Raw genomic sequence first — 19074 nt, forward strand, 5'->3', positions numbered from 1 at the left:
TTTTTAAAATAAAGAGGAGGAAGAGGGTAAAGCAAAAGTGTGTGTTAGTATTGCAAGTCTCCTTCTTATGGTGGAAGTCCTTTTAATAGAATCATAGAATATCAGGGTTGGAAGGGACCTCAGGAGGTCATCTAGTCCAACCCCCTGCTCAAAGCAGGACCAATCCCCAACTAAATCATCCCAGCCAGGGCTTTGTCAAGCCAGGCCTTAAAAACCTCTAAGGAAGGAGATTCCACCACCTCCCTAGGTAAACCATTTCAGTGCTTCACCACCCTCCTAGTGAAAAAGTTTTTCCTTATATCCAACCTAAACCTCCCCCACTGCAACTTGAGACCATTGCTCCTTGTTCTGTCATCAGGTACCACTGAGAACAGTCTAGATCCATCCTCTTTGGAACCCACCTTCAGGTAGTTGAAGGCTGCTATCAAATCCCCTCTCATTCTTCTCTTCTGCAGACTAAATAATCCCAGTTCCCTCAGCCTCTCCTCATAAGTCATGTGCTCCAGTCCCCTAATCATTTTTGTTGCCCTCCTCTGGACTCTCCAATATTTCCACATCCTTCTTGTAGTGTGGGGCCCAAAACTGGACACAGCACTCCAGATGAGTCCTCACCAATGTCGAATAGAGGGAATGATCACGTTCCTTGATATGCTGGCAATGCTCCTACTTATACAGCCCAAAATGCTATTAGCTTTCTTGGCAACAAGGGCACACTGTTGACGCATATCCAGCTTCTTGTCCACTGTAACCCCTAGGTCCTTTTCTGCAGGACTGCTGCCTAGCCACTTGGTCCCTAGTCTGTAGCAGTGCATGAGATTCTTCCATCCTAAGTGCAGGACTCTGCACTTGTCCTTGTTGAACCTCATCAGATTTCTTTTGGCCCAATCCTCTAATTTGTCTAGGTCCCTCTGTATCCTAACCCTACCCTCCAGCGTATTTACCACTCCTCCCAGTTTAGTGTCATCTGCAAACTTGCTGAGGGTACAATCCACGCCATCCTCCTGATCATTAATGAAGATATTGAACAAAACCGGCCCCAGGACCGACCCTTGGGGCACTCCGCTTGATACCGGCTGCCAACTAGACATGGAGCCATTGATCACTACCCGTTGAGCCTGATGATCTAGCCAGCTTTCTATCCACCTTATAGTCCATTCATCCAGCCCATATTTCTTTAACTTGCTGGCAAGAATACTGAGGAAAGGTTTTTTTGGTAGCATTTCCTAGAGAAAATCAGAATCTGGATTTACCCACCCATAGCTAAATATATTCACTGAAAGAGTATTGTCAAAATAGTGTTTAGAAGTCACTGTTTCACATAGAGTAGGGTAATTTACAGCCAGTGGAGTTGCTCCAGAAGTGAATTTGTCCCAAAAGAGCTTTCCACCGCTTTCCAGGTGCATCCGCAAGCCTCTGAATTATCTTTTTTTTTTCCTGCTAAAGATCTTTTAATGAGACAGGATCTTACCTGATGAGTCTCATGAACTTTTTGTGACTTGACATGCCTTATTTGAACACAGCCAACTCCAACAGATAGTAGGGCTTCTTCCATTAGAGGCAAGGTCCCAGATTCCTGCACCGACTTCACTTTGGCCTGGATTCGCCGTGACTGCCCCTTCACAAGGGAACAATTTGAAGAACTAAAAGTCTTGAATGGTGAAAACTTAGTGACAGAGAGACCTCTACTGGTGGTGGCTTTATATATAGTCAATTTGAATCTGGTGATTGTTCATTACATAGAAAGTGGTACTGCAAGCTCTCATGCGAGACATGACATTGGTTAGGTAGAACTACCACTCTGCTGCAAGGTCTAAATCCACAAGAAAGTGTGGGATATTCGGTGAGCCCACAATTTGCTTCTGATGAAAGCTTTTCAAAGGTTTAAAAAAAATACTCAAAAACACTGAAAATAGGATTTCCCCCCCCCCCAATCTGTTTTGACTTTGTACACTTGAGGGGAGAGAATGTAATTTAGCAAATGTTACTGAAGCTGAAATTAACTTTTTGTGGGACTGGATTCCCTGATTGTAAACCCTCACCACTGATGTTGTCAGCACAGCTCTAGGAACAGTGTTTGCTAGCTGCTGCTGCTGTACAGTCAGCAGAATAGGAAATCATAGTAGTTTGGGAGTTCAGGGAGGTACAGTGTGTATTTAACAAATATTAATTTTATAGAGTTCTCTGACCAGTGGACTATATTTTAAAATATTAAATGTGCAGGAACCAGAGAACGGGAGAGTAGCTGGCTAAGAGGATTAGTAGTAAGATAATGGGAACTTTAGCATCGGGTTTTTGATCAAGTTCTGCCTGGGTTGATAGTAACTAAAAGTTGTTTTCTGATGGCTGTTCTACATCCTGTGTGAGAGGAGTTTGATTTGAGAATTTGGTCCAGTCCAGTTTCCAGGTATCCATATCTTTCACTAAGTAGACGATTGAGAATGACCTATCCTCCAGCATCTGTGGTCTCCTCCAGGTAAGGGCTGAAACACACTGGCAGAGCAGTGTGGAGAAAGCTTCCGCTGCTGTTACCCACACTATGCCTGTTTGATGGGTAATAGAGGACCTCAATCTGCTAAGGGTCTCTAAATACCTACACAAAATATAGAAGGTATCCAATGCATTTCCCTCTAGACTGTAACTGCTTTAACGCTGGTCGAATACTGGGCCTAAGTTTGATGGTTCCTTTGACATAAGCCCACTATTAAAACTCTATGAACCAGTACAACATACAAGATTCCCTGCTTCCTTCAGAATGTTAAAGCCGGTCTCTTTTCACAGATGACTCCTGCAGCTGCCATCTTACCTGTCTGAGCTGAAAGATGCCACCAGTGTTTACGTCCTTGGCGGGAATCACCTCAACTGGACAGTACTCCCCATTCTCATTAAGTTCCAGAATCTGAACCCAGAGCTCCACTTTTCGGGTTACCTCACTCCATCTGGAAAACATACCAAATACCATTTCACAATTTACATTTTTTCCCCTTCTCTCTCGCTCTTTTTTTTTTTAATTGCTGAGCCAAGCTACATGACTGCTCAGTATTTGCAAAGATCACAGGCAGGGGAAGGGGAGATACTTTTCAAGTGTCATTTATGCCTAGAAAAGATTTTTAGTTACCCATTGCTACTTCTGAGCTAACAACTAGCGATGGCACTTTGGCCTAAAACTTTTGTAGACACAAGACCTCTTCATACTGGTTTCATATCAGAATGAGTGCCAATTAGACATCGAGGTCAAATTCTGTTCTCTCTTATACCCATCCAATCCCACTGACTTCAGTGCAGTTGAACCAGCATTACCGAGGGCAGAATTAAGGTTATTCTGGTTTCATGTGGCCCCCTATCCTGACTTTCTCCATCACTACCATCCTCTCTTCCTTCAAGTTTACCCCTACAATGCACTTCTTCCACAAAGCCTATAAAATTAGTCCTCCCATCTTTGAAAACCCTTAACTGAAAAGAACAAATTTATTCTGCAAGATCCATGTGTGACACTGGCAGACCAGGTGCCAGCTCTTGCCACGGCTCTAGACCTCAGCCCAGCACTGACAAATTCATTGCTGGAAACCATTTTGTTTCACCTGTGTGTTAGTAAAGATGGGTACTGGATTTATAACAATGTGTTTAGAGTAATGGTTCTCAACTTGTGGGTCACTTGCGGCCCAATCAGCATACAGGTGACATCCCTCAGGGCCATACAGATAGCATATATAGTGTGGATGCGGCCCACATAACACACAGAGAGCAGCATATGTGGCCCACAGTGGTAAATAGGTTGAGAACCACTGGTTTAGACTTTATGAAATGAAATGCTTGGAAATTGCAGCATACATTAATCTCACTTTCTTTATCACATGCTATAAGGTAATATTTAAGTTTTTGCTTTGTAACTAAAAAACGTTTGCTCTGAAACTGTGAACCTAGTTAGGAGGGATGGTCTCTTGTCCATCAAAAACATCTATCAAAACTAAATGGGCCAGCTTACAAAGACTTTGTTAATTGCCCCATTAAAAATCAAGAACAGGGCAATGTGCAAAAGGGCTCGTCCCATCAGCTTGAATTTTGGAAGTAGGAAATTTTGTAACACGCTTGTCAATTCTCCCTTCTCCTTATTTTTCCCAGTGTTTGTTACCTTCCCATGTCATGTCTTAACTTACAGTCCTATTCTGTTGCCACTAAAGTCAATGGCAAAACCACAATTGTCTCCAATGAAAGCGTGAGCAGGTCCTTAGATTGTAAACCCTTCCTGGCACGGACTGATCTCCAATACATCGGTAAGTAACCAAAGAAATTCTCCCGTCCATTGATTTCAGAGTTACAGTTAAATCAGCCCCACTATCTTTTGTTTCTTTGCAAAGAACCATACACACATTTATGGTGTTGCCTAAATAATATGACATCATCCAGTCTTATTCTTCAGGTTTTTCTTCTTTTAATCAAAACTATAAACAATATGAATGAGCGTTTATCAATAATTTTTACCTACATTACTAACCCGTGTAGTGGTTTTGCAATGAGCACAGAGGGTTACAAAGACACAAACATCAGATTCATTTTTACTTAACCCAGGATTTGACTGCTGGTCTCTAACCCACTCTATAATCCAGAAAAATATACTGTGCCTGGGAGGCTGGATTTTAAACTGTGTGGGAGGAGTTTGCTGCCTGCAGTTACCTGTCACGAAGGCTTCGGGTTTTGGCTTGAATTATTCCCAAATCCCACACGGTTGAGTTTTTGCGAGGATCACTTTGCTTGTGCCCGTACACTTCAATTGCCAAAGCCCCTTCGTAAAGATGCTCCATGAAGTCTTCAGAAATATTTACAGAAAACTCCTATGTGGAAATGACAAAACTAGTTAAACATTAAAAAGAATAAGTTGTTAACTATTGTGATAATTGGACCTACAAATTTACCCTAATTGTGAGCTCAACTGTGAAAAGTGAGTGAAAGTTCACAAAACATCACAATAACCTTCAACAATAAATGCTGATGGGAAAAGGAGCATAAGGGCAACAGAAACACGGCATTAGTCCAAACAAAAAGGCCTACTGATATAAATCAAGGACCATGCTAAGGTCCTGACTTGTAAGCAAGAAAAGTGTGCAACCAGAAGTCAACAGACCAAAACTGTTGCGTCAGAAATTAGGCCCAATTGGGGAACAATGAGAATGAGGGGATAGGCTGTTCCACCCATCAGTCCCTTTAGGGGCCTCAAAAAGAGGCTAGAAGGAAAAGCTAGCTACAATAATGCTGGCTGACTGGAAGAGAAGAGAAGAGAAGAGAAGAGAAGAGAAGGGGAAGGAGCAAACTTCATCATCATAACTGCTGCGCACTCTGTTTCCTGGGACCCTAGGGTTCAGAGTGACACCACTGTGCCTTCATCATCCTAATCCTGAAAGATGTCTTGACCAGTCTGGGTCAGAGAGAGGGACCCAGATGACACTGCCATACCCGCCAGGTCCAGCTACATCCCAAACGCCACATGGGATATGAGATTTTGTCTCTGCCCTCTCCCCCACAATGTATTCTTTTTCTTCTCTACCTTATTACTTCTCTTTCCTCTCTCTTTCTTTTTTCCTTCTGTCTAATAAGAGTCTGTCTTAGCCGGCCAAGACTGCATACTTTGCCGTAAGCCTGTTACCAGAAGGGCAGCTAAATGCAATGCCCTAAATAGCCCAGTGCTGATACATGATTGCCAGGTCTCAGAGTGGCTGATAAGATTGTGTGCTGTGCCTATGTTTTGCCAGCAGAGAGGCTGCAAGTGAGGAAGAAGTTGCATTTTCTATCTTTGCTGTTCTTTTCTTTCTCCTTGTATGTGTCTGCTGTCTTGTTGCGTCTTTTAGGAAACAGGATTGGATTTTAACAGCAATGACATCTCAACTAACTTCTCTTTTCCCTGAAAAGGACAGTTACCAACTAAGAGACTTATCAGACATGGTGGGGGTTATTTGAGAACTCTCTCCAACTAAAGGGACAGTGAACAAGAGATGTTAAGATGAAAGCCTTATTTAATATTTAACATTTCAAATGCTTTAACCATTTTCCCTTTTCCCCCCCACTGTACCTTCAAAAAAAGGTTTAAAGGATTTTTAATTATGTGTTTGCCAAGGTATTAAGTAGGCTGAGGTCTCTGAATACCAAACCCCAAAACTCGTTTAAAACTGTTTACTGTTGGACAGTTACAGGGACATGTTCACACCTTTAACTCTTTGGGCCCCTACATTCCTTCTAAATTAATAACCCCCCCATTCTACACACACTTTTGGAGGGGACTCTAGATCAGACAAGCTACATAATCCCATTCATCCAAGTCTATTATTTCATTGACTGCTTTTTTGCATAAATCAAAGGCTTTTGACACTGGCATTTAAAGTTCTCCACTCAGAAGCACTAGGCTGATGTCTTCTGATTTCTGTACCTACTTCTACCTGCAAATTGCATTCAGTTTCTGCATATGGTAAAAATGAACACTTGGCACTTCTCTAGTGCTTTCCCTGGTCAAACTATTTGTATTACAGTAGCACCTAGGGAGGCACCTAGAACCTACAGAAGAGGTTGGAGCCTATTGTACTAGATGCTACACGTACATGTAGTAAAACAGTCCCTGACCCCAAGAGCTTAAAATCTAAATTAATAAAGACAAAGAAGGTGTGAGAAAGGAAGCGTTATTACCCCTATTTTTCAGATGCAGAAGTCAGGCAGAGAAATTATCTGACTTGCCCAGCCGTTTTCAACCCGCAGCCTGCATGCGGCCCAATTAGCACACAGCTGTGGCCCAGCTGTGTGCTAAAGGCTGCCAAGGCCTGTGCAGCGGGGTCAGGGTTGCCGGCCGGCCCCGCATGGCGAGGGTCCGGGGTTGCCGGCTGGCCCTTCGTTCCTGGCCCTACTCTGTGGAGGGGTCTCTGGACAGGAGGTGCTGGGCATAGGGGTCTGGGGCGGGGGCGGAGGACAGGGGGGTTGGGAAGGCGCGCTGTGGTTCTCAACCTGCGGCCCAAGTAACACATTAATGCGGTCCACAATGGTAAAAAGGTTGAGAACCACTTGCCCAAAGTGACGGGGGAGTCCGTGACAGAGCTGAGAATTGAACCCAAATGCCCAAATCCCAGTCCAGTGCCGTAAACCAAAAGAGCATCCTTCCTCAAAGCGCTTTACAAATGTTAACCAGTCCTCACAAAATCCTTCCATGTTACAGATATGGAAACTAAGAGAAGTTAAGTAACTTGCCCAGTGCCACAGTAAATCAGTGGAAGGGCCAGGATAGGAATTCAAGAGACTCTGCTCACAGGCCTGAACTGATTCCAGACAGGTAAACTCAAACACACAGACTTTCAGACATTAAGGCCAGAAGAGACCATCATAATCATCTAGTCTGACCTCTTGCACATCTCTCATACAGTCTCTTCTATTTTCCTTTATTAGTAGTTCATTTTATTGTTCTATGTGATGTTTTTGGTAAACGGTGCTTATAAAAACAGCTTGCAAGTGAAAGACTACAAATTCAGTGACTATATTAAGTTACTATAAATGACCATACAGTATAATCTCAGAGTTACGAACTAACCGATCTGTCACACACCTCATTTGGAACCATCAGTACGCAATCAGGCAGCAGCAGAGAGAAAAAAAAGCAAATACAGTCCAGTACTGTGTTAAAAGTAAAGTACTAAAAAAATAAAGGGAAAGTCTAAAAAAAGATCTGACAAGGTAAAGAAACTGGTTTTGTGCTTGTTTCACTTAAATTAAGATGGTAAAAAGCAGCATTTTTCTTCTGCATAATAAAGTTTCAAAGCTGTATTAAAGTCAATGTTCAGCTGTAACCTTTTGAAAGAACAACCCTAATGTTTTGTTCAGAATTACGAACATTTCAGAGTTACAAACAACCTCCATTCCAGAGGTATTTGTAACTGGGAGGTTCTACTGTAATGATACTAAGTTTAGTAAAGAAACTGAGTAGGCCAGTGGCAGACTAATTTAACTATCTTGCTTTGCCGGTCTGCAAGTGCAATCCTAAATAAAACAAAAATTACATTGCAGTGATCGAAGACAACCATGCACTGTGGCTCCTTGCTCATGGGGGATAAAGAGGGGTCCACCTCAGGGGCAACCGTAACTGGCTCCAGTTGATCCCAGAAAGTGTATTTGCAGAACACAAAGTTGGAAAGATGCTGAGGCAAACCGGTAGCCTGAAGTATTTTAATCTAGAGGAAGGAAAAAGCAGAGAAAAGCACGTTTTAAATCAGTAAACAATTTTAATTGAAACAGTCAAGCATAACACAAAAGAAAGCCAGTTTGTTAAAAGAACATCTTCTTGTTCAACTGAGAGGCTAAAAATTATTAAACAGTTACTTTGACACAAAAGTCTTGACAAAAGACGACTTGTCTGCCTTGAAATATTTGCAGAAAAAATGCTTTGGCTGAACCAGCTGCAAGTCACCACTAGGTGTCATTGAACAACTGACTTTTGGGAGTAAAAAAGAATGCTATGGGTTTTCTGAAAACTTCCTTTGTTCTACAAACATCCTGTTAAAGTAATTCTTGTCCTATTTGTAGGTATAGGTGCTAGAACTGGGGGTGCAGCAGCACCCCCAGCACCCCCAGTTCTAGCACCTATACCTACAAATAGGACAAGAATTAATTTAACAGGATGTTTGTAGAACAAAGGAAGTTTTCAGAAAACCCATAGCATTCTTTTGGCTTGAAATGGTTTCCATTATATACATGTTTTACAGTTTGGTTCAATGGCTCTCAGCCCCCCCTACAATACAAATTGTTCCAGCATAATTGCTTGTAGGATGCTAGGAACAGCATAAAGTGAAAAGCCATGCCCACCCAAGAACTCAGATACGCATAGGACTGGAAGGGACCTTGAGAGGTCATCTAGTCCACTCCCCTGCACTCAAGGCAGGACTAAATATTATCTAGACCAGTGGTTCCCAAACTTTAACAATCCGCAAACCCCTTTCACTAAAATGTCAAGTCTCGTGAACCCCTTCCTAAAAATGAATATTTCCAGGGATTTTATAAAAGCAGTGATCTTGGAAATATAAAATGTTTTTATGACATGCTTATTACACACTATTATTATTTATCGTTACAGTATTTTTATTACATTATGAAAACGGCAACACTCTTCCAAGATCTCACTTTTGTAGCTTGTATCACTTTTGATTAAGTTTTTTACAAGACAAGGCTCCTATCAGAGGCGCCAGTAGAAAAAAGGAGCGGGGGGCAAAGCCCCTGCGCACCCCGGGGCCTGGGGGGCACTCCCGGAAAAGTGAGGGGGCCCGTGGGGGCTGCTGGAAAAAAAGGGGAGGGACCCGCGGGGGCAGCACGTGACCTTCGTCGCCCCCCTGTACTGGCGCTTCTGGCTCCTATGTTTCATCAAGGAGTATCAGATGTGAAACAGCATGAAGGTATTTAAGAAGCCAACTCAAAGAGTACCTTCTACACAAGCATTCAGGGCTTGAGCAGTCCAGGCAAACAATGCACGTTACAACAAAGCTTAAACTTGTTCTTCATAATAATTTAGAAACAACACTAGCAGCCTATTTAATAATAAAAACAGCAAAAAAATATCCACCTCCCTTTCTATTTCGTATAAGGAGTCTTGAAATTTAAATCTCCTCAGTGTGATAGATATGCTTGCTTTGATCTGCTTAGCTCTTGGAAGTCCCCAAGGCTCTGGGCTGCTAGCCCCATGCTGCCCGGAGTCCCTATGGACAGTCCTGTCCGCCATTAGGGAATTTTTTCCCGAGAACCCCCTGTAACATTTCGTGAACCCGTTTGGGAACCACTGATCTAGACCATCCCTGTCAGGTGTTTGTCTAACCTGCCCTTAAAAATCTCTAATGACTGAGATTCCACAACCTCCCCAGGCAATTTATTCCAGTGCTTAACTACTCTGACAGTTAGGAAGTTTTTCCTAGTGTCCAGCCTATACCGCCCTTGCTGCAATTTAAGACCATTGCTTCTTGACCTATCATCAGAGGTTAAGGAGAACAATTTTTCCCCTTCCTCCTTGTAATAACCTTTTATGTACTTGAAAACTGTTATGATGTCCCCTCTCAGTCTTCTCTTCTCCAGCGGAAGAATTACTTCTTGTGCCTTGCTTACAACATGCTTGCTAATATATCCCAGAATGAGGTTTGTTTTTTTGCAATAGTGTTACACTGTTAACTCATATTTAGCTTGTGATCTACTATGAGCCCCAGATCCCTTTCTGCAGTACTCCTTCCTAGGCAGTCATTTCCTATTTTGTAGGTGTGCACTGATTAGTGTTTCCTAAGTGGAGTACTTTGCATTTGTCCTTATTGAATTTCATCCTATTTACTTCAGACCATTTCTCCAGTTTGTCCAGATCATTTTGAATTATAATCCTATCCTCCAAAGCACTTGCAACCCCTCCCAGCTTGGTACTGCCCGCAAACTTTATAAGTGTACTCTCTATGCCATTATCTAAATCATTGATGAAGATATTGAACAAAACAGAACTGATCCCTGAGGGACCCCACTCGTTATGCACTTCTAGCATGACTGTGAACCAGTGATAACTACTCTCTGGGAAGGGTTTTCCAACCAGTTTTGCACCCACCTTATAGTAGCCCCATCTAGGTTGTATTTTACTAGTTTGTTTATGAGAAGGCCATGTGAGACAGTACCAAAAGCCTTACTAAAGTCAAGATATACCACATCTACAGCTTCTCCTCTATGCACAGGGCTTATTACCCTGTCAAAGAAAGCTATCAAGTTGGTTTGATTGTTCTTGACAAATCCATGTTGACTATTACTTATCACCTTATTATCCTCCAGGTATTTGCAAATTGATTGCTTAATTATTTGCTCCCTTATCTTTCCGGGTACTGAAGTTAAGCTGACTGGTCTGTAATTCCCCGGGTTGTCCTTATTCCCCTTTTTATAGATGGGCACTATCTTTACCCTTTTCCAGTCCTCTGGAATCTCCTCATCTTCCATGACTTTTCAAAGATAATCGCTAATGGCTCAAATACCTCCCTCAGTCAGCTCCTTAAGTATTCTAAGATGTATTTCATCCCATCCTGGTGATTTGAAGATATCTAAATTGACTAAATCATTGTTAACTTTTTCTTTCCCTATTTTAGCCTCTGATCCTACCTCACTTTCACTGGCATTCACTATGTTAGATGTCCAACTGCTACTAACCTTCTTGGTGAAAACTGAAACAAAAAAGTCATTTAACACTTCTACCATTTCCATATTTTCTGTTATTGTTTTTCCTTCTTCACTACCTAATGGGCCTACTCTGTCCTTGATCTTCCTCTTGCTTCTAATGTATTTGTAGAATGTTTTCTTGTTACCCTTTATGTCTCTAGCTAGTTTAGTCTCATTTTGTGCCTTAGCCTTTCTAATTTTGTCCCTACAAACTTGTGTTATTTGTTTATATTCATTCTTTGTAATTTGACCTAGTTTCTACTTTTTGTAGGGTTCCTTTTTTAGTTTCAGATCATTGAAGATCTCCTGGTTGAGCCAGGGTGGTCTCTTGCCATACTTTCTTTTTTTCCTACGCAGTGGGATAGTTTGCTCTTGTGCCTTTAATAATGTCTCTCTGAAAAACTGCCATCTCTCTTGAACTGTTTTGCATGTTTTACCAAGGCGCAGCGGAACCTTAACTTCAAATTCATATTCTGTTCTAAATGTACAATCCATTATTTTAAACAGGTTGTAATATTTTGCAAAGTAAGTCTCCCTTTTTACTAGTAGAACTAAGTTCAACTGAATTAGGATTTTCTAGATAATTGTAGCTTCCTAATTTCTGGATCATGTAATTTGCCTGTATCATGACACGCTAGTGGCCACCAGTGCCTTTCATTTGCACACAGACACCATTTAGAGCTGTTGCACACTTAGCTCCCTCTTCTGGGCATCCACCATGCTTTCCCTCCCATCCCACCTCGACCATGCACAAGAGAACAGGTTCCCCCCCCCTTCCCATATATACATGTGAGAGACCAGGGTTATTTGACTCAAAATCTTTTTTTTAGTTGAATATAAGAATAAGACTACACATTTGGTTTTATTAGGGCCCCAAATAAGGCTGATAAAAATGTTCGAGGGTAAATCTTAGTTTTTTTGTTTTCATTTTTAATAAATGCCACAGGGACCAGAAAAATGCCATTATGGGACCAAAGGATCACAAGATTCAGACTTCTTGCATTATTTCCACCATTCAGAAAATTAAATTCTTTGAGAGGCGACATGACAGAGATATTTCAGGGCGAATTTTGAACCCCAGGGCATTAAGCAAGCTCATGAAAAATACAACCAGCATACTAGACTGCACACATCACTGAGCATTCATAGCTATTTGTTTTCTTTAAATCTTGAAACACCAAGATTCTTTCAAACAGGCTGTATAAACTGAACAATTCACATGGTAGGATAATGATAGTATAACTGAACATAGGTGGTAAACAAAAGAATATACAGTGTAATTTATCACCAACATGGAAGCTAATGCACCACAAACATTTAATCACGTTTTTTACACTTGGGTAGTAAGTAACAGAAAGGAAGAAGTTGGCTCAATATTGAGGATGTGACAATAGCTTTTATTGAATGCATCTAGAACTCACCATGCAAACTAGTTTGTTCTCCTGTATGTCGTTCTCTCTTGAACAGTCTGTGCTATCATCACCTCCTACGATTCTCTCCCCAATCGCTCCACTCACTCGCACCACTTCAACATGAAGACGACCTGACACCTAATGAAAAAGGGTGGGTGGGAAAGATTATCAGGTGCCACCAGACAATGGTTTCTAACCTTTTCAGGTAGCTATTCTAGTGCACTGCTATGTTATGAGCATACCTAATCTGTCATCATGGGACCTCTTCCTCCCTCCTCCGCTTCCCTTCTATTGTTTTGTCCCATTCACTTATCTTGTTTTAGATCGCAAGCTCTTTGGGGAAAGGACAGTCTTCCTATGAGCTTGTACAGAACCTACCACAGTGGAGCCTCAATCCCAATTGGGACCTCTGAGCATTACTATTAGCAAGGCATTACTTTGACTGTACCCAATTGCCTCCCATTCATTTATGACTGCTCTACCTGGATCTGGAGCTTACACAACTTCATATCCATCATTATGAGGAGACTGGGATTTGTAGCTGCCCAAGTAACACACAGGTGCATCATTAAGATACCAGAGGGAGAAGGTAAAGGACTAGCCACTCGATCCTGAAATATCATTAGAAGCATGTGCCAGTGGCTGGGGATCACCTTTCGTACAATACTGAAAAGCCCTAATGACTTCCATTAAACAGCTAAAAAGTATGATGTATAGGAATGACAAACCTCTCCCTTCTGATTGATGATAGGGACAGCATATTGCAGCTTCACATCATAAAACAGGGACTCAAGAAAAACATTGGCCACTCCGATGAGACTATGGTTTTCTTGTTCATCATAGAATGGATCAGCTCGCTTGAAGTAAGACCTGGTTAACTTGAATCAAATTCAAAATAATGTAAAAACTAAGTTTATAATAGAATGTCATTTGCACAGCACAGACGAACTGGTGAGGTTTCACAGGGTTTTGTTCTCTTCCTCTACAGTGTCTGACATAGGCAAGAAATGAAAATTGATCAGAGTGATCCGAACAACCATGGTAACTGTCAGGGCAAGTCTACCGTACAAATCTGCAGCTGTGCTGCTGTACCACTTCTGGTGACGACACTCTAAGGGCGAGAGCTCTCCCATAGCTTAATAATTTCACCTCCACGAAAGGCGGTAGCTATGTGCCCACCGACATAGTGCTGTCTACACCGGCGCATAGGGTTGGTTTAACTCTCTCATTCAGGGGTGTGGATTAGTCACACCTCTGAGCAATGTAGTTATATCAAAGTAATTTTGTAGTGTAGACTACAGTAAGATAAATTTGGGGCCGATCTTCAGACAGGTTATATTAACCATTTTAAATTCACACCATTCAAAAGTTGACCAGGAGCACAATTCTTGTTCTCTCGACTTAGCTTCTCTCCTTGTAATCCTATTCCTTCTAGGATCCACTGTCAAACCACAAGTGGAAAGTAATATAAAAGTGATAAGATACAGCAGGTTAATGAAATATTAAAGAACCTTCAGAGTCTCTGTTCAATACTAGAAATAAGCAAGGTTTCAAGATAACTGGCATCTTTTTGCCAACCCTCCCCTCACCCAATAGTTTCCCATCCTATTTTTTCTAAAACATAACAGGCACTTAATTTTATCACCACATTACTGGTCTCTCCTCTTCCCCATTCTTACTTACTGGGTCATCCTCCTCGCACGCCTGCCACTCTTGATAAAGTTCTCTCATATCTATCAGCCGGTTTTCCAATTTCTCCAGTGACCAGATCTGTTTGCCTTTCGCTTTCCTTCTCACTTGAATAGCAGGCTCACTGAGAACTGCACCTCGCTGCAGAAACAAAACCATTAGAGAAGGTGGCCTGAGTAAGGAATCCATGTCATGACAACTGGCACAAAGTTAAACAGAAAGTAACTTTTTGATTAAAAAACAACTCTTGTTTAAGCAGCCAAATTTGGAATAGTAGAATCCAAGTCCAACTGTCAACATAGCATGGCCATGTCCTATTAAACTGTCACATTTTATCCCAGTAACAATGGCAGAGATCTTCATAGATCCCTTCCTTTACAAAAGTGTTGCAAGGATGAATATTTAAGCATTTCATAAAGAGCCTCAAATGAAAGAGGCTGTAAATTCAAAGTAAGATTATTTCCACCTACAGTGTCCAAACTCATGCAGTTGCTTAATCATTTCCTTCCTTTTATTTATGTCCTTATAACTTTTTATTAAGGCAAAATTACAATAAAATGTTTAACATAGAATGATAAAAATGTAGGGTTGAAAGGTCCCTTGAGAAGTCATTAAGTCCCGCCCCCTGTACCGAGGCAGGACCAAGCAAACCTACACCATCCCTAATAGGTGTTCTAACCCAGAGGTTCTCAAAATGAGGAGAGGACCCTGGGTGCATGAGTGAGTGCGAGAGAGAGAGAAAGTGTGTGTGTGTGTAATGAGAGAGAAGCTTTAGGGGGGGAAAAAACGAACAAACAAACAAAAAAACGTACTGCGCACATTTTACCCGCAGCAATGAATTGCTAGCAAAGCTGATTCCTCCAGACATATCAGGTCCTCAGATGGTGCTGTACATTTGACTCTAGATGGCGCTGTGCATTTTGATGGATTTCCGTTAAACTTTCACAGCATTATACAAAGTCGTTGCCATCTGTACGTTAATCCGTTTGCTACGACGCGGTGTGCATATTTAATTGTAAGCACTGACTACAATCGCAGTTTTGCTTTTGCTCTTATTACAATGGATCGTTGGCTGTTTGAGTCAATGCCTGCCTTACTGTTTTTAATAGGTAGTGAGAGTTGCATGTTGATTTCTTTTTTAATGTATATTCATAGATTCATAGATTCTAGGACTGGAAGGGACCTCGAGAGGTCATCGAGTCCAGTCCCCTGCCCGCCAGGCAGGACCAAATACTGTCTAGACCATCCCTGATAGACATTTATCTAACCTACTCTTAAATATCTCCAGAGATGGAGATTCCACAACCTCCCTAGGCAATTTATTCCAGTGTTTAACCACCCTGACAGTTAGGAACTTTTTCCTAATGTCCAACCTAGACCTCCCTTGCTGCAGTTTAAGCCCACTGCTTCTTGTTCTATCCTTAGAGGCTAAGGTGAACAAGTTTTCTCCCTCCTCCTTATGACACCCTTTTAAATACCTGAAAACTGCTATCATGTCCCCTCTCAGTCTTCTCTTTTCCAAACTAAACAAACCCAATTCTTTCAGCCTTCCTTCATAGGTCATGTTCTCAAGACCTTTCATCATTCTTGTTGCTCTTCTCTGGACCCTTTCCAATTTCTCCACATCTTTTTTGAAATGCGGTGCCCAGAACTGGACACAATACTCCAGCTGAGGCGTAACCAGAGCAGAGTAGAGCGGAAGAATGACTTCTCGTGTCTTGCTCACAACACACCTGTTAATACATCCCAGAATCATGTTTGCTTTTTTTTGCAACAGCATCACACTGTTGACTCATATTTAGCTTGTGGTCCACTATAACCCCTAGATCCCTTTCTGCCGTACTCCTTCCTAGACAGTCTCTTCCCATTCTGTATGTGTGCAACTGATTTTTTCTTCCTAAGTGGAGCACTTTGCATTTGTCTTTGTTAAACTTCATCCTGTTTAACTCAGACCATTTCTCCAATTTGTCCAGATCATTTTGAATTATGACCCTGTCCTCCAAAGCAGTTGCAATCCCTCCCAGTTTGGTATCATCCGCAAACTTAATAAGCGTACTTTCTATGCCAATATCTAAGTCGTTGATGAAGATATTGAACAGAGCCGGTCCCAAAACAGACCCCTGCGGTACCCCACTCGTTATGCCTTTCCAGCAGGATTGGGAACCATTAATAACAACTCTCTGAGTACGTTTCAGAGTAGCAGCCGTGTTAGTCTGTATCCGCAAAAATCTGTCCTAGTTTCCATTTTTTATATGACTCCTTTTTATTTTTTAGATCATGCAAGATCTCGTGGTTAAGCCAAGGTGGTCTTTTGCCACATTTTCTATCTTTCCTAACCAGCGGAATAGCTTGCTTTTGGGCCCTTAATAGTGTCCCTTTGAAAAACTGCCAACTCTCCTCAGTTGTTTTTCCCCTCAGTCTTGATTCCCATGGGACCTTACCTATCAGCTCTCTGAGCTTACCAAAATCTGCCTTCCTGAAATCCATTGTCTCTATTTTGCTGTTCTCCCTTCTACCCTTCCTTAGAATTGCAAACTCTATGATTTCATGATCACTTTCACCCAGGCTGCCTTCTACTTTCAAATTCTCAACGAGTTCCTCCCTATTTGTTAAAATCAAGTCTAGAACAGCTTCCCCCCTAGTAGCTTTTTCAACCTTCTGAAATAAAAAGTTGTCTGCAATGCAGTCCAAGAATTTGTTGGATAGTCTGTGCCCCGCTGTGTTATTTTCCCAACATATATCCGGATAGTTGAAGTCCCCCATCACCACCAAATCTTGGGCTTTGGATGATTTTGTTAGTTGCTTATAAAAAGCCTCATCCACCTCTTCCACCTGGTTAGGTGGCCTGTAGTAGACTCCTAGCATGACATCTCCCTTGTTTTTTACCCCTTTTAGCCTAACCCAGAGACTCTCAACACTTCCATCTCCTATGTCCATCTCTACCTCAGTCCAAGTGTGTACATTTTTAATATATAAGGCAACACCTCCTCCCTTTTTCCCGTCTATCCTTCCTGAGCAAGCTGTATCCATCCACACCAACATTCCAATCATGTGTATTTTCCCACCAAGTTTCAGGGATGCCAACAATGTCATCGTTGTATTTATTTATTAGCACTTCCAGTTCTTCCTGCTTATTACCCATACTTCTCGCATTTGTATATAGGCATCTAAGATACTGGTTTGATCTTTCCTCCCAGTTTGTGTGGTGGGAGGGGGAGAGTAAACTACTACAGACACAAAGAAGTGGGGCGTGATCAAATACGTTTCAGAACCACTGTTCTAACCTGTTCTTTAAAACCTCCAATGACGGGGATTCCACAACCTCACTTGGAAGCCTATTCCAGAACTTAACTACCCTTATGGTTTGTAAGTTTTTTGTAATATCTAACCTATATCTCCCTTGTTGCAGATTAAGCCTATTACTTCTTGTCCTACCTTCAGGGGACATGGAAAACTGATCATAGTTCTCTTTATATATTTGAAGACTTATCAGGTCCACCTCCTCCCACCATCTTCTTTTCTCAAGACTAAACATGATTTTTTTTTAACCTTTCCTCATAGGTTTTCTAAACCTTTTATCATTTTGGTTTCTCTCCTTTGGACTCTCTCTCCAACTTGTCCAGAGCTTTGTTAAAGTGTGGCACTCGAACTGGACACAGCACTCCAGCTGAGCCTTACCAGTGTCGAGCAGAGCAGGACAATTGCCTGCTGGATCTTACATACAACACTCCTGCTAATACAACCCAGAATTCTATTAGCCTTTTTTGCAACTGCACCACACTGTTGACTCATATTCAATTTGTAACCCACTATAACCCCCCAATCCTTACCACATAGCCAGTTATTCCCCATTTTGTAGATGGGCATTTGATTTTTCCTTCTTAATTGAAAACTTTGCACTTGTCTTTATTGAATTTCATCTTGTTTCAGACCAATTCTTCAATTTGTGACAGTCATGTTCAATTCTAATCCTGTCCTCCAAAAGTGCTTGTAAACCCTCCCAGCTTGCAAATTTTATAAACATACTTTTTACATTATCCAAGCCATTGATGAAAATATTGACTAGTACTGGACCTAGGAATGGCTCCTGTGAGACCTCACTAGATAAACGCTCCCAGTTTGACAACACACCATTGATAAATAATCTGAGCATGGTCTTTCAGACAGTTGTGCTCCCGCCCTATAGAACTTCACCTAGACCATATTTCCCGAGTTAGTTTATGAGACTGTCACGTGGGACTGTGTCAAAAGCCTTACTCAAATCAAGATATATCACGTCGGTTGCTTCCCCGCTATCCACTAGGCAAGTAACAATGTCAAAGAAGGAAATTAGGTTGGTTTGGCATGATTTGTTCTTGACAAATCCATGTTAGCTATTCCTTATAACACTATTATCCTTTAGGTGCTTACAAACTGTTTAATGATTTGTTAAGGTCCATGTATCAAAGTTAGACTGACTGGTTGATAATTTCCCAGGGTCCTCTTTGTTCCACTTTTCATAGATAGATATTACATTTGCCCTTCTCCAGTCCTCTGGGACCTCACTGTTCCATCCATTCTTGAAGATCGCTGCTAACAGTTCTGAGATGGCTTCAGCTAGTTCCTTAAGTACCCTAGAATAAATTTCACCAGGCACTGCCAACTTGACTACACCTAGCTTATCTAAATATTCTTTAACCTGTTCTTTCCCTATTTTGGTTTATGTTCCTTCCCCCCTTGTTGTTAACATTACTTGGGTTGAGTATCTGGCCACCATTAACCTTTTTAGTGAAAACTGAAGCAAAATGCG

At 41.6% G+C, this 19074-nt stretch overlaps 1 protein-coding gene across 1 annotated transcript in view; it reads right to left on the minus strand.

The window, feature by feature from the left end:
• KIF13B (kinesin family member 13B) overlaps positions 1-19074 on the minus strand; it is a 199254-nt gene that overhangs the window by 55887 nt on the left and 124293 nt on the right. The window contains exons 19-25 of the mRNA XM_065400572.1: positions 14280-14426; positions 13325-13474; positions 12606-12734; positions 8025-8195; positions 4672-4829; positions 2804-2936; positions 1469-1615 (exon numbers count right to left, since the gene is read on the minus strand). Of these exons, the coding sequence (XP_065256644.1) occupies positions 1469-1615; positions 2804-2936; positions 4672-4829; positions 8025-8195; positions 12606-12734; positions 13325-13474; positions 14280-14426 (1035 nt within the window). The remainder of the gene's footprint in view (positions 1-1468; positions 1616-2803; positions 2937-4671; positions 4830-8024; positions 8196-12605; positions 12735-13324; positions 13475-14279; positions 14427-19074) is intronic.

The sequence above is a fragment of the Emys orbicularis genome, chromosome 3, assembly GCF_028017835.1.
Source record: "Emys orbicularis isolate rEmyOrb1 chromosome 3, rEmyOrb1.hap1, whole genome shotgun sequence".
In the NCBI taxonomy this organism is placed as follows: domain Eukaryota; kingdom Metazoa; phylum Chordata; order Testudines; family Emydidae; genus Emys; species Emys orbicularis.